We start from the raw sequence: 27172 nt of genomic DNA, 5'->3' as shown, positions 1-27172 counted from the left end.
AAGGGGTGTCGGTGGTCGCTCTCAGGCTTCGCGAAGAAGGAGATCCCGGTGGAATGGGATTTTTTCAATCTGAACTTAGCGGGAAATTCAAATTGATCGATTCTGGTGTTCCACTAGATCATTATAACGTACATTAACATAGGCCAATAGACAATTCTGATGAAAGAAAGGTTGCAATTATTGGCAACTTAAATTGTACCACAGGAACACCGTAACGCAGCCCTTCTCCGGCTCTGCCTCGTCTATAAACTGGCCTCCCACCGGAGAAACCTCTGCGGATCGCTTGGATTCCACAACAGACTAAAACCTAGAAGGTTAGAACTCTTCATTCCTTCCGATTCTTTGAGTGATACCTCCGTTGGCAATCTAGTGTTTGTCCTTCCGATCATCCGCCATGGCTTTACCCCCGGAGCGAGTTGTACAAGAGATCGGCAAGAGCCTCGCCCGACCTCGCCTCGGCAAGGATGCTTTGGTGAAGCTGCTTAAGGTAACTCCGGGTTCCTAAACGCCGAGATAAATCAAATCTCTACCGATCTCCGTGTTTTATTTCCTTTTCTTGATTTTGGATTGATTTATCTAAGCTCCAACTTCTTCCATGGCTTCCGTCGAGTTGTTCTATCCCAACGTGGTTTTCATTTCGCTGTCAATAATGAGTTTGACCGGTGCACCTTTTGCAACCTAGTAGTGTATAACCGAGTGCGACGCCAGTGTTAGTATTAACGGGTAACCTAAGTTCTATTTCATAAGATCGGAACCCAGAAAATGTGATTCGGTGGATTGCACGTTCTTGTCTCCATTATTTCTTAGATCGTGAATGTAGTGACTAAATTAGTGATGGTTGATGTTCTCCGCCCCCCTCAGACCATAGTAAAAGTTTGAGCAGATATCAGTGATGGTATGAGTACTTGTAATTTCCATGATCTCATGGAATACGTTTCGCAAACTTGTAAGAGACAATTGTTTCCTTGTAACTGATTTGTATCCATGTTAGCAGTACCTTCGATTGTTACTTTGATCTAAGGCAAACACACTATGAGAAGCGAGAACTGCTGGCAGGATATGTCATGTGGTGTACAGTGCTACGTGTTTGGCAAAATGCTCACTCTAGCAACACCAGGGGTATCAACAATTGATGAGTTGACGGCTATTAACAGTTGTAGTGGTATTCTGGACTTGTAAATTCTTCTTGTGAGAGAAATAGGAAATTAAGGTACGAAGGGTTTCATTAGTTAAATGAAATAGAACTTGAAGATGAAGAATGATGCCCTCTGGCTGTATGGATTGCTGTCTTTTGTTAAACCTATATATGAATAAATATGAACTAGTGGGAAATTAGCTAATTTTAGCAATCTAAGTTATGGTGCTATAATATGCTTTCTAGCTTAATCTTGTACAACACAAAGATGTTCGAGGTTAAAACCTTCATACTTGAATTTGCTGTTTCTTTCTTCCTTGCTCTTTCACTGATGTTCAAGCATCAAAGAAAAAGATGGAACTATAAAGGTTTGTTTAATGATGGCAACAGGCAGTGGGTTAATGTTGTTACTTTGTTGTTGAGGTAGTTTGGTTATGTGCTTTGTTAAAGACCCATACAACTATTTGAATTGGGATGCCTCTTACATCACTGTCACTTCTCTTGACATCCATCAGTAGGTGAATGCTACCACAAATCAATTCCCTTGTCCCATCTTGAACATGATCAATTAAGTTGTCTCTCTGAACTTGAACTATTACTTGGTAGAACTATCCTTTTGCGTCACTTGATCCATTTGTAAAGAAGAGTCAACTAATGTCGTTTTGCCATAACCCATGTCTCCTTGTTTTTGCACCTTTGTAAAGAAGATGGGGAACCAATAACACATCTCTTGGGAGAATGATCTCAAAGTTCTCTATTCAGCTTACACATGCAATCAATAGGAGTTTCTCTCAAGAGTCATTGTCATCCGTCCTCATCAACCTTTGAACTTGTCAAATTTTTTACTGTGCCAATTGAAACACATACTGCTATCCTCCCTAAGTCTCTTCATGCATTTATCGTCATTGACCCGCCATCTCCCTCCCTTATCTTTCTCCCACCACATTCTCTTAGAATTAGAGCCTTTATGGATCATGCCTCATATGCTGGTCGAGTATGAATTAACCCTTGATGAGGTCCAACTTATTAGGAACTTGTCCAAATGAGCCTTAGTTACAGTTAAAAAGAAGAAGAAAAAGGAGAATTGTTAATAAAAAGGGAAAGAGCACTCCCACTCAGTTAGAGTGTTTAATTCATGCAAGTGAAATTAACGTAGATTTAAAGCATTAATTATAGTGAAGAATTTTAGAAAACAAATCTTATCTTTTGAGATAAGTAGAATAAAAATTCAACAAGAAAGGAATATTAATGCACATATAGTTAATGAGATAAAAATGGGTGGTAAAAATTTGAAAAAGCTTTTCTTGTGCAAACTTCGTGTCCTCATTTAGAATAAAAAGAAAAAAATATAGACTGTGGTTGTGGTACAATTCATAATTTATAGATCAAAGGATTAGGCTACTAAGGAATAACACTTCAAAAATGTTATTGCTACAGAGATGACAATATTAAGATGGATGTATCTAGTTGTAGGACATAGAAATGTTAATATTTGAGAGTTACTAACAAAATTCTCATAGGTGATAAAATTAGAGAACATAGGTTAAGATAGAATAAAGATGTTTAAAGGCGATGACGTGATTTTGTAATTAGAAGACTATCTTTATTTGGAAGAGGAGTCAAGGAAGAAGAATATGACCAACTTTGTCCTTTGAAGATACTATCTTGAAGATTATCTCCAACTTCAGCCTCCAGCATGTCCATCTATCAGTTGCTACTTTAGTATTCAGTTGCTTCATCCTTATGATCAGTGGGATTTTTATAATTCTTTTAATTTTTTTGCAGTATAAGTAACAAGATGCGCATAGATGATGTAAATGCTCTAGTTTGTTGGGAGTATTAAGAATCATTTGACTTAATAGTTTATAGTTGTTTGTATTACGAAATTTAGTCTCACATTGGCTATCTAGTTATTGGCTGTTGTATTTGTGTCCTACAAATATGGTGCAATAGTTTTCTAAAACAATAATTTTCCTTTCAATTCTCACTCTTCCCGATTGTATTTCACTGCATTTTTGCCCTGTTTGATAGTTGATCAGTGTAGTTCTTGGAGCAGCCTTTTCCATTCTGGCATTTTTAATGATATTTATTGCATTTTCTTCTTTAAGTTCTTGGTGATTGCAACTGGAGCCAATTCTAGAGTGGGGACTCTTGACTGCTTCACATTGTTTTTTATTTGCAAGTTTTTGTGGACTAATTTTGATTTCTTATTTTTTGTTCTCCCTTTTTGTGCAGGATGCCGAAGTTGCCTTATCCAAGTTGAATCAGTCTTCTTCTTTACAGATATCTCTAGGACCATTAACTAATTCTCTTTCGCACATTAATTTACTTCAGCATAAAGATAAAGAAGTTAAATTACTGGTTGCCGTATGTTTAAGTGAAATTATGAGGATTTTGGCACCTGATGCACCTTTTACTGATGAAATATTTAAGGTAATAATCTTCTCTCAAGTTCTGCCTTTTAATTTTTTTTTGAAATTCATAACTGCTTGTAGATACATATTTTTTCTCTATGGTTGGTTATCAATGCTATTTTTCTCCGTGCAATAATGGTAGTTTTTTTGGATTTTACAGTAATTGGAACCTATGATATGGCTACTAGAAATTTTGAAAAATTTATTGCCAAACCTCACTGTGAATTTTAATTGCATTTTGCAGCATGTTTTTAGGCTTATTATTGACACGTTTGTGGACTTGGTTGATACTACGAGTCCATATTTTACGAGGAGGACAAAGATACTGGAGAGTGTTGCAGCTTTGAAATGTTGTGTGATAATGTTGGATATTGATTGCGAGGATTTAGTTCTGGATATGTTCAAAGTTATTTTCTCTGTTATCAGGTTTGACTTCTTGTTCCTGACAATTCTCTCACTGAACAGCATCCTCAAAAGTTGTAAGTTAAATATATATTTAGAACATGATTTTGATGTTAGCTATAAACACCTATTTTCACTATTCTTTTTCTCGAGAGTTGAATTTAGAATGCAACATTTGCTTTAGTCTAGTTTATCCACAGATTAGTGATTGAACAATGATGCCTTATTCAAGCGTTGTAATTAATTGGAATTTGATCGTGGAGAGTTTTAATTAGACTGGTACTAGCAGGTTTTAGTCTAGCACATATTGTTTTACATTAATGTTGTTCGGAATTCATTTGGGTCATTAGAATTCATTGGAATTTGATTGTGGAGAATTTTAATTAGACTGGTACTAGCAGGTTTTAGTCTAGCACATATTGTTGTTTTACATTAATGTTGTTTGGAATTCATTTGGGTCATTATAATACAGTAAGATGTGGTAGATGGTACTAAGGTTGAATTACCTAAATAGTTTCCCTTTTTAATAAGAGCTGCTAATTCATTGCATGCTTTTTTTTTTTTCCCTTTGCATGCTGTAATTTGCACTCCAACAAGGTGAACTTGACTACTTAGGGTATCACATCCCTGTCATGTAGTCAATGTATTTTTATTCTCTTGCACACACATTTGTGGTCTTCTTCTAGGCCATCCCTTTGCATTTGGGTTCTTTCTCTCGCGACTAAGTAACACACTCTATTGTGTGATCATAAAATGTCACCCTCATTCTCAATCTTGTCTGCAATGTTTTTTTTTTCTTTTTAACTTCTAGGTGCATCTATCCATTTGGTTCTTGCCTCTTGCTTCTAGCTCTTATGTTTTTAATTATAGAATTCTATAGGTTTCTTTCAATATTCTTTTGCATTTGCGTGCTCATACTTGTAGGTTGCTATTGTTGGCAATGGGTTAGGTATTGTGAAATTTTGACTACCTATAGCTGTATCTATTAAGGAATTCAATATTTATACCATCTTATATGAGTCACAAATTTGTATTTTTTTACTCATGCACAACCATACTTGCTATGTGCATTACTCGACTGATACACATCACATGTTATGGATATAATTATTAATTTGATTAAATTTGTTAGGTCCAGAATGAGTTCTTCTAGGTTGTGCACAATTTGTAGATGTCCTTGTGCTAGCTATGGTGCATTGGTTAGACAATTCATTGCACAACATTAATTGGCTCTATATATGTTTGTCCTGCAAACATAATAATAATGGTGACACAATGTATAGAATGATAAACTTGTATTATTTTATAAGGGAATTTACAATCTCCAATTAAATTTGACCAGTAGAGGAGTTTTATAAGCTTGGATGAGATAGCTATTATCTCTGGTGCAGAAGTTGATGCCAACTTGCTGTTCCTCTAGAATGTAACTGTAAGCTGATTATGAATCTGTTTCTTCATCCTTTTTTATTGCTTTTACATATGTTCTTTTGTTGTTTTACCAAACACTTACGGTTGTTTTACATTTATTTAAAAGCGAGTTACTTTATAATCTTCTCAACATCTATTCTTAGCCTATTTTCTGGAAACTGAACGTAATTGTTTGATAATAGAGGTTAATTGGTAGGAGTCTTTTGAAATACTTATGTAAAAATATGCTGTCATAAATATTTCAAATTTCTTGATTTATGTACATTATGTAGACTAGCTGATTTTTAGGTTGAGCTGTGTCTCACTCCATCTACAATGAAAAACTTGTGTATGAGGCAGTACCTTGGCACCAAATGTGGTGTACATTTATTCAAACCTAACCTGACTACCCAGTGAATGATTATGGTGGATTGGCTGGTAAAGTTCACTTCATGTTCATGACCTGATAACCTTAAATATTCACCTATGTCATTTTTTTCTTGAACTTTTTCATGGTGCTGGATAGCTTTCTGTTTTGCATATATAACACTAAGTATTATTTGCCTTTGTGAATTTCTGTGTTTGACGTGTAGTAGTCTGGTTACACTGCTTATTTAAGCTATAACTGCTATTGTTTAGACACGGTCATCAAAGAAGCTTATTCCAAGCTATGCTGTCAATTATGACACTTCTTATAGAGGAGAAAGTTACCCAACCACTCCTGGAGATCATTTTGCAACAACTAGTGAAAGCTGAGAAGGTTTTTGTTATCAGTTGCAATACTCATGCAAAATCTTGGTGCTACATAAATTCAGAAAGTCTGTTTATTGCTTGCATTACAATCAGTTATCAACTTCTGTTAACTACTTGTTAGCAGGGAGCATCCTTTTGGCTTGCTGTTTCATTGATACAGAAGTGTGCTGGAAAGCTTGAGCCATCAATTTGTAGTTTTTTAACATCTTGCAATTTTGACAATGATACATGTGAAATTATTTTGGAGATATTTCAATGCGCCCCACAGATTCTCACCAGCATCATCCCAAACTTGACCCAAGAACTACTAGTATGTAGCTAGAGTTATTATTAACTCTCTTTTATTATGTATTCTTGTGTCAGAAGGCATCTCAATTGGTGTTTTTAACAGACTGAGCAGGTGGATATTCGCTTGCGTGCTGTTCGTTTAGTGGGAAACCTTCTTGCCAAATCTGAGCTCCGTTTTGGTGAGAAATACTACGCAGTCTTTGTTGAATTCTTAAACAGATTCTCTGATAAATCTACGGAAGTCCGGATTGCCACAATAGAGTGTGCTAGAGAATGTTACATGGCTCATCCCTTTGGCAAGGAAGCACATGATATTCTCTGTGAGGCATTCACATTTTTGTTAAGTTCTGATATTGTACTCTTTCTTTAGAATTTTTTGAATCTTGTTTACTTGCTTGCAGCTGTGCTTGAAGGAAGATTGCTTGATTTTGATGATAAAGTGAGATTAGCAGCTGTCTTTGCAGTTTGTTATCTTGCTAAATCTAATTTGACATGTTTTCCATCTGAGATTGTACTGCAAACTGTGGAAAGGCTTCGTGATAAAAAGGTGACTAGGTTTTGGTTTCTTCAAATAAGTATCTAAGCATCATGATAAAAAGGTGACTAGCTTTCAGTTTCTCCAAAACAAGTATCTAGTACTTTTCTTTTTTCTGTTTCTTTGCAGGTTTCTGTTAGAAAGAAAGTATTAGATGAGCTACTGGTGTTATACCATGCATACTGCAATAAATGTTCTGAGGGATTATTTGCACTCAATGACCACTATGAACAAATTCCCTGCAAAATTTTGGGCTTTTGCTTTGAGAAGGATTGCAAGGAGTTCAGGTTAGTCTTTTTCTCTTTAAATAATTGATTTAGATATGTCACAGAGGTACTAAGGTGTGACGAATTCTGCAGTCAACACAACCTTGAACAAATCCTTGCAGATGGCATGTTTCCAGCATCACTTTCTGTAAAAGAGAGGATAAAACATTGGATTGCATTTTTTTCAATGTTGAAGTCGCCTCACAGAAAGGCTTTAAAATCTATCTTACATAAGAAATGGAGGTATGATAATAATATTCTTCTGTTTCACTTAATACTCATAATCAGTCCTTTTTTTTTAATTTTTAATTTTTTGGCTTTCCAGGTTTCAGATGGACCTAAAAGAATATTTAAGTCTACGAGATAAAGAAAAGGTATTTGATTCTCTGCTGTAAGCAAGGTAGTAACTTTTTAAGTCCATCTATATGCATATACAAAGTATGGTTTGAGATACCAGCATGTATTGGCTGGAACTTGTTAGTAGAGCAAATGATGGTTGGATGGACTGAATGATTTGGCATTGATGTCTTTTTCCTACAAATATCCCTTCCTGGCATTATGGCTTAGTGTTCAGCACTGTACCATTTATAGACTGTTCAGATTGGTATGGATCTGACAATCAAAGCCTTATATTCTTAGAGTTTATTAAATTCTTGCAGCTCTTCTTTGAGTTTCCCCCTCAAAAAGGCATTTGAAGCCTTGCACAAGGTGTTAATTACCATTTTGGTAGAATTTCAATAACACTCTGTTTGAGGTTTGTTCTATGATTACTTTTATCCAATTGTCAAGTGTGGGATATGGTCTCTCAACCGTTGTTTGTATTTATGTTCTTTATTAATCAATTTTACAGACACTCAAGTGGAAGGCTTCAAATGCTATTTTATGCCCATTTTGAAGATGTCCTTGTAAATGGCCTAGATATGCAAATACTACATAGCACTATACTGTCAAACAATATTAAAAAAGTAAGGAACATTCCTATATTGAAGTGCACTTTCTAGTTTGCAAGATGGAAATGCCTAAGCATGTAACCAAGACTCATCAATTATAATGGGAGTTCGAGGGAGATGAATTTAGGAAGTATTCAATTACATTGAATTAGTTGGGTATAAGGGCTGCTATTTCAGCTTTTTGGCTGGAAGTTGAGTTATTTGAAGTTCTATCAGAAGTGAACACTTATCTGTTTCTCATTTGATTGGGTTGACAATTTATATCAGTTTGTTATGATGAGCCACTTAGATTGAATAATTGATCCCTTAATTTATCTGGTTAATAGCAGTTCGCTTATCTGTGTCTATAAACTCTTGTGATTAGCCAATTTTATGTTTTTGAGGAGAATATGGATTACATGTGCAAGTGCTGTCTGTGTACGTCATACCATCATGTAACAAATTCTTTGCATACTGTCGTTTGCATATGTTTTTCAAAATTTTGCAAATCAGCGCATTTTCTAATTTTGAACTGTGGATATCTTAACCGGTTATCAATTTACCAATCTGTACATTTTTTTATTTGAATACTCTGGCATATAAAGTATATGTGCATATAAAGTATAAAGTATATGTGATATATAATATGGGCTTCAAAATCATGGTAAAGTGTTATCATCTTTCTTCAACTTTATTTTTTATTATGCATTTTGGTTATCTCACCTATGGCTACATGAATCATGGTCCTTGATGTTTGTTTTCATGGAGAAATTAAGTAGTAGTTTTGTACATGAATTGCAGGAAATTACTTCAGAAGATGCACGCAACAGGATATTGTTATTGCATATGAAGATGTCCTCTAGTTTCTTTGATCCTTCTAAGGCTGTTGAGTGCTTCCAAAAATTGCACCAAATGAAGGATAATAATATTTTTAAGATATTGCTTGCATTGGCTGATGAATATGCATCTCCTTCAGCTATTCATTCTTTTCATGTAAGAATTGTGGCTTTCAACTATCACTTGATACTTTATGTGTGATGCATCTGTCTTTGCCCTTAATCAGCATGCAAGGTTTCACAAGGTGATTTCAGGTTATAGATTATTTATATTTTCTGCACCTAGATGGTAGGCAAGACACCTTAGTCAGGGGCCTATGCTGGATAATATTAAAATAAAAGTAATTGATAGTAAGATTAAAAATGAGTGGTTTATATATCTAACAAAGTGTATTATGGTATGAAATTTTACACAATGACTCACTTTTTATTTTCCAGGTGAAAAACTATAAAAATTTCCTCGTTATATTTCTTATCATAATCTTTCTCATTTTCTTCCTTACAATTATGTTGGTTTGATATCATTAATGTAAAATCTTACGCCATAAAAGTTTCTAATATTTGTTTCATATGCACAATAAATATCATGTTTGACATATTTAAGTACTTGTGACGTTTTGCATCAAGTAATGATGTTTTTAGCCATTCGCATAACTATTGTGCATGGTTTCTATGTCTTTCCTGCAAAAGTAGGTTTTTAGTCTAAAAATTTTATGTTTTATGTTTTCATTCCTACTTGCCATATAAATGTCCATTCTTCGAGTTTTGTATTCTTTCAATAGAATACCAATTTATGCTCTATAGTGATTTATTAATAATGATGTGTTTTTCAAGTCTTATTATTATTATTTTTAAACTTCTGTTTGTTTATAGGTTTCTCTTCTTAAGAAGATTGGGGATAGGCATCCATATTGTGATTTTTTCAGTACACTCTCTAGAAAGTGTTCATATTCAATATTCACTGCCGAACATGTACATTGTATTTTGGAAGCTGTTATATCTGAAAAAGACAGTCAATCTAAAGTTATGAATGCCTCTTTAGATCTTCTAATTGTAAGTACTTGTGCTTTTCTATGCTTCTTAGATCCAATTTTTGTTGTTTGAATTTTCTGGCCATTCAAACCAAGACATGTTAGCTATGAAAATCATCAATACCATCTAATCTAGTTTGTCACAGTTATTTGGGTTTTGCTATAAGAATTTTATCCTTCAGTTGAATTCAAGATTTGGCACTTTTATCTATAAGATCTATATTTGGATGTTTCACAATCTATCATGGCAAAGAATTTACTTGTGTATTTTCCCCTGCTTTGGGCTTTTCTATGCTTTGTTCACATATTGCACTATTTGTTAATCTATGCTGTTGGCTTGAATTGGCTTGTCATGCTCCTAATGAGTTTACATGACTATGAGATAGCATGGCTTTCACTATGCTCGCATGCCATTCTCTTTGATACTTGCTAAATCAGGAAACATCATTCAACTTGAGTACAAATCAAAAGTAAATAATTCCAAAATATCTTCTTAGAATAAACTCAAATTGTCTACAAATATCCACAAATCACAGTTAAAAGCCTAATATATTTGAATATCAAAACATGTATAACCTCAACTAAATAATGACAATATGATAGAAGAATCAAGGCATTCCAAAACTCTTGAAAGTGCATATAACCTCTAGCTAAATTTTAACTTAACCCCACTAAATATCTAAACACCCTTGTGTTCTCAGAGCAGCAAGAAACAGGGAGTTAAGAAGGAAACCTAAGTAGAGGAAAGATCATCCAGATGCTAATTGCTAGAGCTGCAGCAAGTTTTGTTGAATTGATCCATGGGTGTTACATGTTGCACTGCATTATACTATGATAGAGAGTGAAACTATGTGCACACATAGGTAAGATAATTAGAAGTACCCAAGCTGATCTTCACCGGCATGACTAATATATGATTTTATCTACAATAAAACCACCATTTGCAACTATATCATTATCAGTGAATCATTTTCCATAAGCATTTCATCCAGTGATATATTATATCTAATATCCACCATTTCCTAATCTAAGGTAATGAGTGCTAGAATTTTCCATTATAAAAGACGACCAACCTTGACAATACATTAAATGATGGTGGCTGATTTACAATTATTGCTACATTTCTCAATGCCAACGTATCCCTTTTAGTGCATATGCTGTTTATAAGTGCAATAGCAAGTAGGATCACTAGTCAAACCTTGACCTCTTTGATTATGGAATTTGTTAACTGTTGTCTATTGCTCAACTCCAATGTATGCCCCTTGGTGGATTTATTGTTTACAAATTCAACATGAGTAGGATCACCACTGAAACATTGAGCTCCTTAATTGTGGATTTTGTTGGCTAAGGTCTCTTAATTGATTCTTTACCATGGATTTTGTACAAAGTAAATGGTAAGTTTAAAAAACTAAAAAATGTAGTTTGATAATTATTGTTACTGTGCACATGTGTCTATATATATATAATGGAAATTTAGGTATTCCTACATGGGGATTGCAAAATGCATATGACTACATTATGTTCCAATACCTTGCCTAGTTCTAATACTACATATGAGAGACCATATGATGCAGAAGCACTCTTTATGTCATCCTATTTCTTGCTATGTGTACATGTAATTCTGCTTCACACGAAATGAATTCTTAAACAATCTTGTAGGTCATTCTATCCATATTTCCCATGTTGGTAAGAGGAGCAGAAGAATGCCTGCTGAAGTTATTCTCCATGGACACTGCAATGAATAATGAAAAGGCTCTTCAGATTTTATCAACAGCAGGTCAACATATTTCTGTAGAACTCAGGTAACAAACATGAAGCGCTGTAAGTAGGCATGTAATGAGAATGTTTTCCCTCCTTTTTTACTGCCTAGTTCTCATTGCAGTAACAGAAAAAAAGTCCCTCTTGTCAAGTAATAAAATAACAAATGTAACTGGGATTGAGGGTCCATTTGGACATATTGTTTCTAGATAAATCATTTTATCTACTTTACAGTTGTCTTTATGGGTCTCTATAAGTAGAGATCTGTTTATGTTTTTAATGCTCACATTCTTGGTTTGTTATTTTTGTAATAAAAAAAATTGTCGAGGTCTGTTGATCCTATTATATGAAGTTTCCTAGCAACCCATGTCGCATGACTAAACCATATAAAAGCATAACTTTTAATACTAGTACTGTTGTTAACGTTGATGAGTACATTGCATGAATTAAGATGTTGCCTTGTGCTGCGGCACCAACCACTCCAGCAAAGATTTGAGATGCAACAGTGGCAAGATGGAATCATACTACTGCTTCTCAAGTTCTCCTCCATCTTGAAAAGCTAGTGTTGGGGTTCCACTATCAGATCCCTTGTTATGGTAGATCATTGTGAAAAGTGCGAGAAGTGTTATCAGGATTTCTTTCAGTTCCTCTTGGCCATTTGTTGCATTTTGATGTTGTTCTTCTTGCTGTTCCTCTAATAAATAATTTAAAGTGCAACAATGTTCCATTCCTTTTCTTCTCAGTTGATTTCTTCTACTCAAGGCCAGTAGCATTTGTCTTTGTACATATTGATACAACAATGAGAATGTAATTTTGTTCGAGGGCCAATACCTTAGCTTGAAATGTTGTTTAAAACTTTGATACATTGTAATCTACTTCTTGGCATTTCAGATAATTAGTGCAATATGCTATAAACAATTATTATAATGAATTATCATTATTCATTGTTTTACATATTAGTTTCTCAAAAATGTTTTTTTTTTGGATACGTAAAATGTATATATCAAAGTAGGTCCTGTACAATACCAAATAATCAGTAACGTCTTATGTATGACGTAATGTCAGATCAGAAACACTCCCAATGATTGGTAAACATGGATTTGTACATTTCTAAAAATCTTTTCACTCTATAACCACCCCTTATCAAAGATATAATTGTTCTTAGCTCTCCATACAAAGTGTATCAAAGTCGACATCGCAAGGTGTCTAGCTTTAGTCAAGAGACAACCTCTTCTAAAGAAATGTTCGAAGACTCACAACATCCACCGGTAGGTAGATATCTCATATCCCATATGTAACCACTCACGGATCCTCCACCATAAGACCGCTATAGGAGGGTATCCAAAAAACAAGTACTCTTGTGTCTCCATCTCTCGCCTACAGAAGGCACAACACCGATCCTCCAAATAGTCCAGTCTGTCTCTGGTGGGAGGTTGCTTCTGAGTCAACATCCAAAACGTAACTGCATGACTAGGTTGGATGTAGGGCTTCCACACTGTCCGTACTCAAGGCTATTTAGGATTGGGTTGCCTAAAGAAGTCATAAGCCCTGGCCACACCTCCATCCTGTTCAAACCAATTAGCCAGCCTCTACATAGTACCTATCGACGACCTAGTAGCTGTGAGGATAAAGTTACAGATCTGTAATAATCGTTTGATCAGTTGGGCATCTGAGTGCATCGTCTGCCAAGTCCATATGTCCGCCTGCCTCCAGTAGGTATGATGCACCTGCTTGATCCAAAGATCATCCTCCTTCGCCTATATCTGCTAAAGTGCTTTGGCCAATAAGGCAAGGTTCTAAGCTTGCAAGTCGTAAAATCTCAATCCTCCTTGGGCCTGCACATATCTGCCCAAGACACCGGAAGTGTTTGGACATCTACATAAAAGACCTGTAGATGTTGTAAATGTGGTCAATAATTTCAAGAGGAATAGGTAATATAGAGAGCCAAAAGCACTTCACTCCCTGAAGCACTGAAGTGATGAGTTGTGTCTTTCTCGCATATGAAAGTGTCTTCTTCGGCCAATAGTTAATCCGCCGTACTAATGAATCAAGGAGTGGACTGTAGTTCGAAATTCATAGACGCTCAGTAGTAAGCGGTGTCCCCAAATATTGAAAGGGTATAGTCCCCTCCTGGAAGCTCGTAAGAGAAAGTAGTCGCAACCGCGTCGATTCATCTACTCCAGCCAAATAAATGTTCGACTTCCAATGATTAACTTGAAGCCTTGCGGTCTCTTCAAACATATGCAAATAAGAAGATAAAACTCTTACTGATACCACTTCCCCTTGACTGAATAATAATAAGTCATTTGCATACGCCAAGTGCGCCAATTTGAGCTGACCACACCGAGGATGAAATTTGAAATTTGATTTGTTCGTGCACTGCTGTATTTGTTGTCCAAGGATCTCCACACAAATATCGAATAAATAGGGAGAGAGAGGATCTCCCTATCGTAGTCCTTTGGCCCTCTGAAGAATCCATATGACCCCTCATTAATGGTCAGAGAGAATGACGGAGTGTTAATGTTAATGTTATTGAGGCATCTTTTTAAGTTCCACAACTTATTAGTGACATAAATTCTTTGTGAGAGTTTGGAATATGGAATTTGATAATATAGATGCATAAGAACCATAAGCCAAATCAAATTACAAATGTGGTAAAATCAATTCTACTTGAGTTCGAAGTAGAAGTGAAACATGGAGTTGTTGGTGGAACTAGTTTACAGAAGACATGTTGTAATGATTTATAACTTGAAGAACTTAGGAGAGCTTGACTAAGTTTAAGTAGTTGTTTAACTTTAACCCCTTAGTGTATGTAATATTTTGATTTTCTAATAACCATTTTTTTTTCAATATTGAAAAAAGATTTTTAGAAAAAGTGCAATTTATCATCTTTCCCTAATTCCATTATCATTTTTTCTATTTCTAGACTTTATGCTTCTAATGTTTAAAATTTGATATTCATATAACCTATTTTGTCCCAATTTTAGTTATTGATATCTTTTAACTTTTTAATAGTCTCCTAGTGTGGTTTTGTTAGGGGACCTCATCAAATACCCAACATGTGGTCCTTTCAGATGTGTATTTTTAGAAGCCATCCAAGCATAGCATTAAATGATTAATATGGTCTAGAAATAGTATTCAAAAAAAGTTTCAATGTTGTGCATGCCTTTGGTAGTGGATTCAGAATTTTATGCTCTTATTTGTAACTTATTTGATTAGTTGATTAGCTATACTTTGTTTGTCAATTACATTGTTATGTAATTTGTTTTTTTCTTGTTATGTGAAAACATGAAATTTATTTATTTAATTTTACATATTTCTTGTTTACTTGTTAGCCAGTTTTCATTAATTAATATACTTTGTTCCATACATACAATTCATTATTTTTAAATATTTGCATCAATTGAAAATTTATTTATTTTTCCTGTTGGCTGTATGTAGTTTGGTATACTATGTATGCAACAATGTTGTTGGCCAATTTGGTGCAAGAAAATGCCTTTTTATACCTTCAAAATTTTTAATGCTTTTGCTTATAACAGGCTCTTATTCATCATTTTTAACCTTGGCTTACATTTGGTATTGGTGGTTTAGTATACAACAGAATCTTTAAAAGAAAACTATGTAATTTCATTGGTTGCTATACACATTGACCATTTCTGCTAATTTTGACTCAATTTTTTCATTATCATTATACCCTTCATGCCTTTGGACTCAACATCATTATGAACCACTCCTTAGGCATTTCTCTGGATTTTGTTAACGAAGAAAACTATGATTACATTTTTATACTAATATGAAAGTTGTGATTTTTTTTTCTTCCAGAGATATATACCCATTTCTGGAACATAAATGCCTTGAAGGAACGCGTAATGAGTCTAAACTTGCTGTGTCTGCAATGTCTTCACTTAATTGTTCTACTAATGATTGCACCTTTGCCACATTATGCAAGGTAATGCAAACCCCAATAAGAAAACTTGCAACTCCTCACATCTTTTTTCTGATTTTGATTGAAAACTAGTAACCATTAACACTGATAGATTACTTTTGTTCTTTTGTATGTTATCTTTGCAATTTAAATTGTTGCTGTCAGTACTCTTAATTTTGCTTGGCTTCTAAAAAAGTATTTTCCTGCTAATTCAGTCAATTTAAGTTGTCAGTTGTATCGTTTGCATGGAATATTGTAGATAGCTTGACACTCTGCACAATTAGAATGATGGATAACGGTGTCAATGCCCTAAATCTAGATTGTCTTAGACAATACATATAGTAGAATATATAGTCATAAAAGTGGATTCTGCTAAATGAGATAACCTTCGCAAATGGAAGCCAATTGATAGACATTAATTGTTGGTTGAAATGCTTCCAAATAATCATCATCTCGTAAACTCTCAAGCATAGTTAACTATATACAATTTTTCCTGCATCTCAATTTATGATATTAAGTCCAATCATCAAAGTCCCCTTTTATTCTAATCGTTCATGGTATAAGTAATAAAAATATTAACGCATATCAGAATGTTGTTTAAGAGTTTGCATAATAATATATAGCAATTGAAGTTTATTGTTACTTAATTTTAATGATTTATGAATATTCAAATAAAATTTGCAAATGTGAATGTCCAGTCTTGAATTTCTTATTGTTACAGCAAAATAATGTGATGGAGAGATTGATAACTTTGTGTATACATATTGACTTTGTCCTATTGACTTATTTACTTTTATCTGGTTTTTTAGAACCAACTCAATTACTGATAATGTATTTACCCATACTTGTCTTGCATTTCATCAGTTTGATTGGTTGTCTTTATACTGCGAATTCTATTTTTAATGGGTGTTTTCAAGTTGTTGCTTTTTCATGTGGTGTTGTGAATACTAGTACAACTTAAGCTCTAAGTATTGACATTGATGCCATGGTCATAATACTTGTTTGGATGATCAATTCAACATGTTTGTGTTTTTGTGGTGTTAATAGAAGATGCCTGGTAACTAATTGAGCCTGAATTTTTTTGGCAGAAAGTAGTTGATTATTTGCATAATGAAAATCATGTCCCAACACTTCTTCAAACCTTGGGCTGCATCTCACAGTACTCCCCTTCATCCTATGAATTATACAAGAAGGAAATCAAGCATTTTGTTGTCCAGGAACTTTTATGTTCAAAGGTAGTTTAGCACCTTGAAGTTTTTATATATGAAAGCTCCATTTACAATTTTGTAGGAGAGTAATGATAGGTAGCATGAAAAATGCAGAATATAGCATGACACACTCAATTGCATGGATGTGGGTCCCACTGCATGTAAGTGGGACCCACTGCATGCAGTGTGTCATGCTACATTCATGTTACCATTTTTCATGCTACCTATCATTACTCTTTGTAGGATCGATAGTTGCAGGCAATTGTTCTTCACCAAGTTTAAATCTTTAATAATTTAAAATTGAGAAAACTTTGATTGTGCAGGATTACATGTCAGATTCAGAACAAACATTCTCGATCGATAACACTATGTGCAGCTCATCGTGCAAATTGAAGGTTAGTGGCCCTGAAAGATATGTAATTTTTGTAGTATTTTGATGTCATCAATCTCTTCATAATGGTTAAATAATTTATATGGTTGCATTAGTTTTGTGTTTAAGATATCGCTAGGACAATTTACTGTTACTTTGAGTATTATTTTAATTTATGGCAATATTTTTAAATGTGTTACAATGCATTGTGTAATAACCTAAAATGGTAAGGGGGAATAACATGAATTAATTATTATGGGGATAAGTAAGTCCAATATGAGTTGAGAAGTGTTGCTTGGTGGTTGTTTTATTATGAAGTTGGACTTGTTTAAAAATAATTTTGCTAGGAAAATGTCTATTTTACATTAACCAAAAGTGAATGATTTTAGTTCCACTAAAATTTGGAAAATGTTTTCCTGGAAATTTTTTTCCAGGAAATAAAGGATGGAAAGGTGGTCGCATAGAAAAGTGAGGAAACAAGTGCATGTAATTAAAAAGAGCATGTACTAATTTTCTCACTTTTTCATTCCTTCACTTTTCCTTCCTTTATAGGAAGCAGACCTAAGTAATATGTATTATTATTTCCTGTAGAATTTCACATATCTGATACTCTGATAATCTGATGTTTTTCAGATATATGCATTGAAATCATTGGTTAGGAGTTTCCTGCCACATCAACCATTAAAGCTACAGCATGAAGTGAATGAATTTTTCAGCATTCTATCAGACGTAATCCTTGAAGATGGGATCATAAGCAATAATGGCATAAGGTAAAGAGTGTCAGTTCCTTTTTTCAGAATAGTTTTGCTGCTTGTTTCATTATTTTATGCTTGCTAAACCTCTTGTACTATTGCTTATACAGCTCATTTTGGCTAAGCCCTCTGTTTTCCTTCTATGAATGATTTCTAAATCATTTCTTTATGTGTTGGTAAAGAAAATTATTATATTCTGCCTGGTAAGTGTTTCACTGTGGAGTTTTCCCCTTAATGTTATGTGACTATACTGTGGACATGTCTTCACTCTAATTGGGTACTCAACATACATACGGTGTGTTATTGTTTTGACCTTTTCTAAACTTAGTGTTATTGTTGATTTTTTCTTAGGTAGAGGTTAGCAGCTAGCATCACGTGTCTTAAGCCTTGATTATGGCATTAATGGCACAATAGTAGTGAGGACCTTGAGCCTAAGCAATCTCACAGGTTTGCATGCCTTAGTAGGCAATATTCCGACAGAGAAGTGAATATTATTGAATCAAATGATTTACTGATACTTGAATGAATGAAACAACAGTGGAGGTCTCTTTTATAGTCATGTTTTAGTTTAGTTATGAGAGTTGAATTGATTACAATGGAAGTGGAAGGTGTATGGGGTAGTGGAAAACCATATAATGCAACATTAGAAGATTAACACCAGATTAACGCAACATTAGACTAGATACTTGATAGTGGAAAAGTCAAAGTGGGTGAAGGCTAACAAGACACTTGGTAGTTTAAGTCCAATTGGTGTTGGCGGTGGAAATCATAGCAGGTTGTAGATTGGATTTCAGACATGTCAAGGAAAGTCTTGACAAGTCATGGGGGACCAGAAGTTGGGTTATTGATGGGAAATTCAAACAGGTCAAGGGTGACTCATGTTTGGCAGTGGTAGAAGTCCAAGGTACCGAGACACAGATTCATGTAATCACTGGTTACAAAACATAATAATGATGTCAATATTTTGCAGCTTATGTTTTAGATTTCACTCTACTTTGTTATCTTTTGCAATCTTTAACATTCATTACTAGATTCTTAAATATTCTATTTTCTAACTTGTGCAGTCAAAATGACATGGTTCACCTCAGATTGGCAGCTGCAAAATGTGCTCTTCGCCTTGCAACAAGATGGGACTTTCATATTCCACCAAAACTTTTTCAGTTAGTTATTATGAGTGCAAGGGTATGAAATATTAGCAGTTAATGCACTTTTTTTTCCTATAGGAGAAGTGCCAACTTAGGCAGTCTTCCTAATATGTCAATATATAGTAATATGTTGCATTCATATTTTGTGACATTTGTGATGGAGTTTTATAATGACACATAGTAAAATGTGTTGATATGCAGTAATAATGATATATTGTTATTCTCAACACACAGAGTTTTATGTGATTTATAGTTTTAAGGTTCTTTGTGATGCTTGTCAATATGGTTGTACAATAATTGGCATTTGCCTTGCCACCACTTAAATGTTTTGACTTAAGGCAGGTTGTAGTTTCGTGGCTTAAAGTTGTGCTATTTCAGAAAGGAATTTTTTTTGTTTGGTTGTGTTTCAGAAAACTACTACTCTAGTCCCACAACACTAGAAAACAACCTTCACATTATAGATTACTAATCCACCTGTTTTTTTGTCATAACTACGTTCTTACGCAATGGCTTTTTTCCTACATAAGAGATGTGTTTCCTCACTCGTGACACAACATAATCATAAAATAGGTACCCAAAGAAAATGCATCAATGTATAATAATGATAATAAATACTGGAATTTTTAAAAAATAAATTAAATATGTTGACACAATAACTAACTCATGCTTGACAACATTAGTGAACTCATAGTGACCAACATACTAGGTTCATGCTAACAAAAGGAAAGTATTCTGTAAAAAGAAAATAAAATAAATGGACACTAAAAATCTCATCTCCAATATAGTCATCAAGATGTTTGAGCATGATCAACCAAAAATAAATATCAACCTTGGAATCAGAGAGCAATCCACAATGCACTCGGTAATCTCTTGTATATATGGGTGAAACTGAAATCTATCTAATATAAAATTGCATGGTATAAATATATAGAGGGAAAATAACTTGCTAAGCACCCAGTAAAGAAAATGCACTAAATATAAAAACCTATAATTCATTGAGTGAAGAATGTGTCTCTATACATAATGCAGAAAGATCCCAAGGGCCCTTTTGAGTGTGGAGCCAAGGCGCTTATAGTATAAGTCATTTATTCATTATTTTGTTAATTTGTATAAGTATTCATGCAACCTTTCAGAGCACGTATCCGTAACTTTATAGAACAAGTGATTCATTTGTTATTGTATTAGTTTAGCATAACTAATTGTGCGTTTTAGTTTATTACATTCCTCATAGCATTTCAAGTTCTTTTAAGGAGATTATACTAGGTTTCCATACTTGTTAATCTCCATGTCATCAACACGCATCAAGAGACAAACTAACATAGATATGGCAAGCAATATGAAAAACATTATCACACAACAAGAGTAGAGATTGATTCAAGAACAATTCTTTTTCAAAACAAAATCAGAATTAATATCATATCATCTATTGCATCAATTTAAATCATGCACAAGGTAAATTGGAGAAACTAGCTAGAACATCCCTCTACCTGAATGAGGAGTCAAATCATCTTCACCCAAGCAACTCTAAGCTCGTTTGGCCACATCAATGAATGAGTGTGGTTGGAGCCATCTTTTGGGTGGCTTCCCTTGCACTTTCCTTATCTATGATAGAGGGTGTACATATGTTTGCTTCAACATGTACATAATCCAAAGAATTCTATTAGTAATACAACCCATATCATTGGGTAAGGACCTCATCTACAACTGAGTATTGACTGCTGAAGACCTTAGCCACAATGGACTCATCATTCACTACTATCTTGGGATCACCCCTTATGATAATAAGCATAACTGTTGAACTGTGCTAACACTAGAAACAATAAATAAATGCATTATGATGGTCATCTTGATTAGGCTACATTACCACATACCTAATTAGATGAAATTGTATTAGCATTTAAAACCAACCATGTGAAATAGTGTAAATGTATTTCATAATAATCCACGTAAATAGCTACACATAAAATGACTTAGCTTGATAAAATTTATAACATGCTGGTGTTATATAATTACTTGGACATATACTGTAAAGTTTCACATATATGCAAATCATCAAAAATTAACAACAGTATGAATAGAGAAGATATAAAATAGAAAGATAGCAAAATGACCTAAACAGAGAGAACAAGAAAAATAAATTTACAATCGCCCCAGGTACCCCAGCCATAATTATATATTGGGCAATTAGTTGTGTTTACACATGTCCTTGGTGTAGTTGATATCATAGCTTAATTTCTGGGAGGTCTGAAATTCAGTGGGGTCTGTTTTTGTGTTGTTTTGTTTGAGTACAAGACTACAAGTGATTATTTTTGTTGGGTCAGTATGTTCAGAAAACACATCCTTCTAGGATTCACAAATAATTTGTATGCAACAACATTCATGCTTAGGATTGACTCCATGCTTTTTTCTTTTGTAGGTCACCCTAGTCTATTTTTCATTCACTGAGTTCCCATAACAGTAGGTTGCTCTTTTGTTGCCAATATGTAAATGAATCTGCAATTCAATCTCATTTTCAATAATTACAGACCTCATAAGCATGTGACCTTCATGTGATTTCAGGATCCTTCTTTTACTCTCCGTAAGTCATTGATTTATAAGATTCATAAGTTGCTAAAGGAACAAGCAATACCTGACAGATATGCATGTGCTTTTGCGTTGGCTTCAATGGATTGTGTGGGAGAACTTCGAGATGATGTTAGTTTTCTTCTTGAGGTCATCGAATGCAATTTATTTGGTTTCTCTGTTGTGTAGTTCTAATATTCTCCTTTAATTTTCTTAGTCAATGAAGTTCCTTGATGAATTCCTGAAAATGCGTAACAGACAAATTAACATAAAGATTGATAATATGGCACAAAAGAGAGATGCAATTGCAAACACAAAACACCCAGGATATGTTGTAGTTTTCCTGATCCATCTTCTCGCCCATGATAAAAAATTTCCTCCTGACAATTGCCAAGATTATGAAGCTTATGCCGAGTTCCTTAGGTAATAACCTTCCTCATAATTGCCTTTATTCTTATGTTTTTTTCCCTCAATATGACTGATAAAAGTCATAACTGGAATTCACCATTTTTGTTTTCCTTTTCTTGCAGTCCACTCGTTATCATGTTACGGGCTTTAGTAAATTTGGGTCATAAACAGAATGATGTGAGTCAAATAACATCATATATGCTGGGTATTTTCTCTGCAATTCAGAAGGCTGATGATGCTGTTGATGCTATATGTACCCATGTATGTTACCTTATTTTTGTCCCAAATTACCTGAGATTTTGTTTTATTGCCTTTCACTTTCTGTTTCTAGATGTTGATCAAGTTATTCGGTGCAGAAATTGCATGTTCTGTCAAAAATAGGTTCTCTTGCAATAAAACATCTGACTATGCCTTGCAAGATTTCCTTGGATGCTTCCCATCTTGTGTTGCTACCATCATCATACTTCAAGGTTTGCCAGGATGCAAATGACCAAGGGGTAAGTGGAACATGCACTTGTTTCGTCAAAACTTTGGTTTAATCATTTGGTAATATCTCTGTTTTTTTTTTTTGATTGGTTATTGACTCTTGTACTTACTTTAACAACATTAGAGATCAACTTCCACTGATAAGTTATTGGAAGGAGGCTTTGTTAGGCAGATTCTCAGTATATTTGAATCTTACGTAAGTCAAGTGGCCTCCATTGCACCTCTAAATTCATCTCATGCAGTTGTATTTCAAAGCATGTTGATTCAACTATGATGTGATGAATTGTTATAATCTATTCAAATGTTTTTGTTCTCCTTTTGATAGCCCACAGGCGCTGAGTCTAAACAGAGTATCAAGCTCAATGATTCTCGGAGTTGGGATGTTATAAATGACATATCAAACATTGCAAATCTGGATGGACATGTTGATCCTTCACTTGGTAAATCAAAGATGAAAAATAACCTCAGAAAGGGACTACAGAAAGTTTGCTTAGATTCTTCTTTGACATCAGCACAGTTCTCCCCTGATGAAATAAATTTAGAACGTGGAACTGCTGAGGATGAAGTGAGAGAAGAGTTGGTATCTTCTTCTGATTCTGTTAGTATACTTCCTGTAGTTACAATTTCAGGGGTTTCAAAAAAACCCCTTGCTTCTAAGGAGTTAATGACATCAGCAAGTGGGAATGTTGTAACAAGCAATGGGTTTACCAATCGTCCCAATGGAATTTCAAAACCAATTTCCAAATGCCATCTGGATATTGAGGTATGTATATGTATACATGTCTTAAATATTGTTTTACTTTGTTGTCTCCTATATAAATAACAATAATACCCTTATCTTGTAAAGTAACTAATAGGTTTACTCTTGTCTCTGGTCCTCTATGTTTTGGATCTGGATGTTAGACGCATGTTTTTCATAGAGGACATATGGGAAATCAATAAGAAAAGGTCTAAATTTGTGACACAGGTTCAGAGATACATCACCAGAGTCTTGATACTCCTATCCAATAAATTGATTAGCTCATCCCTAATCCAATCTCTTGATTCTGTAAATTAGAGTTTGTTTCTAGTCGGTCTTATCTCTCAACTCTACTTTTGACCCCTTTGACTAGATGCAGCGCAGAAGCAAGTCTCCTTTGACTCCTCTTCTCCTTCAACTCCTATGATAATGTGTGGCAACACCATGTGACTCTTCCATCTCCCTACATAATATGGTCAAAGGCATAAGCCGCCTCTAGTTCTTCCTCTTTGATTTCTCTTCGTCCAAGTATTTCCTGTTTCTTTGCCTCCTCTATATGGTGAAACTTCATCAGTAAGTTGCTATTATACATTTCGAATTCTTTTTTCCTTAACATATTTAGTTTAATCGTGAGGTGTTCATTCATATGATCCTCATACTAAGTGTGTGATAGGATGTCAGTTTGAAAATTCAATTATGCACAACATGAGAACAGAAAGCCATGAGCCCTACCCATTGGGGTTGGCCATATACTTTCTCTTTGACATTCTATAATGACTATTTAATAAACAGTTTCTCTTTACTGTTTTTCTTTTATTTAACATTCACACTCTTTATCAGGCTAAATATTAAGAGGAAGGCTGAGAATAATAGATATATAAACACTAGACTAATTCAAGAGGTTTTTCTTCGGTCCTGGTTCATTTGATACTTAATTCACATTGAATGCTGATATCTCTTGTGAATTTTTTTCTCAATTATCAGATAAAAATTCTTTCAGCAATTAATTGTGAGTGAAGTAGCATCGCCATTTTCCTCCAATTTGAGAGAAATTAACTAGTTTAACTGTCTGGAACAGCTGAAACCTATTAAAATGAAAGATGGACACTTATTGTATGCACATTGTTGTGCAAAAATCTCATGTTTAGTTATATACCGTAGTTAAATAGGAATATGACAGGACCAAAAAAATCTGAGCTAAAAATTAATATTATATTCGCTGCACCATGCAGGTTATTAGGTTAATGTATGCTTAAATATTAATAATTGCCTTCTGTCACATAACATGGTATCTTCTTCCATTTGGTAATACAATGAACAATAGATGTACTTGATTCTACTTAAATGTACTGTAAAGTTTTACCTTTTGTTCAAAAGTCTTTTCCCCCCAATATATTGAGAATTTTCCATTTATTAGCTACTCAACTTGTTTGTATAAAGATATTCATGGCTTTCTATTGATCTGCTGAAATTTCGTAGGTTACTACTGGTGGCGGTGATGTAGATCTCTTCCACTTTCAGGATAAGAATTGGGAGGCCATCAATAAAGTGCCAATTCTCGATAAGGTTTGAAGTACTCAAGGTTTATATTGCCTTATTATTTTGTTAATAAGATTAGCTTTCTAATATTAAAGAACCATTGCTGCAGAGTAGATGCAACCTTCAACCTACATATCGGTAAGGAAATTCAGTTTTTTTATTGTTTTGATGAAATTGCATACCTTTCTCTAATCTATTTTGATACATCTAAAGTACCTTGAAGAATAGAAAATAATGAAATACTGGGGACTTGAAATTTACATGTAGAATACATGTTTTTCTTCATTTTTAATATATATTACTAGCAAAATGATTTTCAGGGCTAAGGAAATTGCAAAGAGAGAAAACTAGCTTCCAGCGATTGGGTTTTGGCCTTGACTTTCAACTGAAATTTGATTGAACTGTTGACTCTTGGTATATAGAAATATAGTCACTATTAGATTTAGCATGAGCTATATGAGGCTCAGGATTGGTATTGAAGTGCATCGATCAAATCATAATATGCAATTGAATTTCCAATATCAACTAAATTTGATTAAGTGTGGACATTTGAATCATTATTGCTGATCTTGCTTATGTTATAGAGGGAAACTTTGTTGCTGGATGGTGTGTGTATCAAATCAGTTTTATTGGTGCCTAGTCAAACTTCTACTTGGAATTTTGGGTAAAGCCACCGAAACCTGAAACAGGAGATGCCACTGGATTAAAGTAATTCAAATAATACCAGCGTTTGTTTACATTATGTCCAATCTAATTCCTTGTCCAGTAGTTTAAGTAATTGTAATTTTGTACTTTTAAATATGGGCTCAGCATGTGGTTAGACCTGTTTAATGGACTTGTTCTTAAACTACTCTGTTCACTGTTTTAATCCGATATCTATCTTCTCATTAATTTAGGTTAGATTCTTCTAGTGGTGACAATGAAGTCATAGCTATTGATGGAGATGAAAGTGACAATATAATAGCTGACCGTTGCAATGACATAACAGGAACGTTGAAGGAAAACGCATTATCATCTTCAGTTGGTAAAGTCTTCTTACTGAGTTGTTTCTATGCCAGTCAATTTGCAAGCTCCGTTTAGTTTTTACTTTTGGCTTGAACAAAATTAACTTTTTTTTATTATTTGGAGTAAAGATAAGGAGATTATTGCTCTTTTTTCAGTGGCAATGGCTTTCTTAGAACCAGAGAAAAACACAATTTGATGAAACTAGGATAGTTATAAAGAAGCATGATTTTTTTTTTTTTCAATCCTAGTAACTTGGGTCTTTAACCAAGTATTATGATGGAGCTAGTTGCTGACTTTGCATTCAGTGAAATGATTACTTCATATTTCTTTGTAACAAAAGTTTCAATCCACTTGAACTGGTAGTCTCCAAGCATAAATTTCTTATGTCCAGTATTTAGTGGGTTGGATCTCCAGATTATATTCTTCTCTGATGCCATATTCTAAATATGACCTGAGCATTGTTTTCCCTTTTCTTTACAGCAGCTGGCAAAGGAAATAACAAGAGGTCGCGACCAAATGCGTTAGAAAGTTCATCAAATTGTGAAGATCGGGTCATGACTCGTGTAACTTGCCCTTCAACACATTGTTTTATTTTGGTGTCGCAACTGCTTGATCTCACTGGTTTTGTTGATTCGTTTCCCAGTCTCGGAGGATCCAACAAAGGAGGAAATAGGCATCCCAATTTACAGCTGCTATCGACTGCTTCAAGTATAGCTGACATAGCCAACAGCCGGAGAACCGTGGTTTGGGCGGTGAATTAAGGTTTATGTTGAAAACGTAAATTCTAAAAAATTTCTCTAGTTTTTTTTTTTGTGTTAGAGTTGTATATAAATAAATAGTTAGCTGGAGTAGTATCTTTCTTTTGAGAGGAAGATAATTTTAAAAATGGTTTCTTTATTTTTTGTTTATTCTATCTTTTGGGGTAATTATATATCTGAGGCCCCTTCGAGATCCATTCCATTTTCCCCGTGATTGCAATATTTTTTCTTGGAATTACTTTTAATTGATTAAGAAACAACCTATTTTTATTTCTTTAGGTTATCGCTTCAGTTCAGGTGTGGTGGATCATTACGAACTCAGGTTGTTATTCCTAAAAAAAAAGAAAAAATAAAAGTAATTACCTTAATGGTTATAAAAATCGACAAGTAATTAAGAATGCATACCAACATTGAACTTGTATTAATTCAATTCAAATGTATAATAGAGTCTCGATGAATTCACATACTTCCCGATGCAAATGAAAATAGCATTTCATGTTGCACAAAATGATTCAAGTCAA

At 34.2% G+C, this 27172-nt stretch overlaps 1 protein-coding gene across 1 annotated transcript; it reads left to right on the top strand.

Moving 5' to 3' along the window:
- Nucleotides 1-288: 288 nt before the first annotated feature.
- LOC141830095 (sister chromatid cohesion protein PDS5 homolog B) lies at nt 289-26733 on the top strand. Its single transcript, XM_074717582.1, has 29 exons — nt 289-487; nt 3371-3568; nt 3794-3975; nt 5998-6118; nt 6236-6421; nt 6503-6719; nt 6801-6946; nt 7064-7221; nt 7294-7443; nt 7526-7574; nt 8931-9122; nt 9839-10018; nt 11656-11798; nt 15577-15703; nt 16768-16914; nt 17211-17282; nt 17891-18027; nt 19074-19191; nt 21714-21848; nt 21934-22139; nt 22247-22385; nt 22481-22621; nt 22735-22815; nt 22936-23373; nt 24829-24915; nt 24998-25026; nt 25785-25912; nt 26374-26456; nt 26537-26733. Exons 1-29 carry the CDS (start codon nt 395-397, stop codon nt 26564-26566), a joined length of 4113 nt encoding a protein of 1370 aa, XP_074573683.1. The 5' UTR covers nt 289-394; the 3' UTR covers nt 26567-26733.
- Nucleotides 26734-27172: the final 439 nt, after the last annotated feature.

The sequence above is a fragment of the Curcuma longa genome, chromosome 5, assembly GCF_044706935.1.
Source record: "Curcuma longa cultivar G26 ecotype Majalengka, Jawa Barat chromosome 5, ITB_CL_G26_1.1, whole genome shotgun sequence".
Classification (NCBI taxonomy): Eukaryota; Viridiplantae; Streptophyta; class Magnoliopsida; order Zingiberales; family Zingiberaceae; genus Curcuma; species Curcuma longa.
This window is presented reverse-complemented; position numbering and strand designations above follow the sequence as displayed.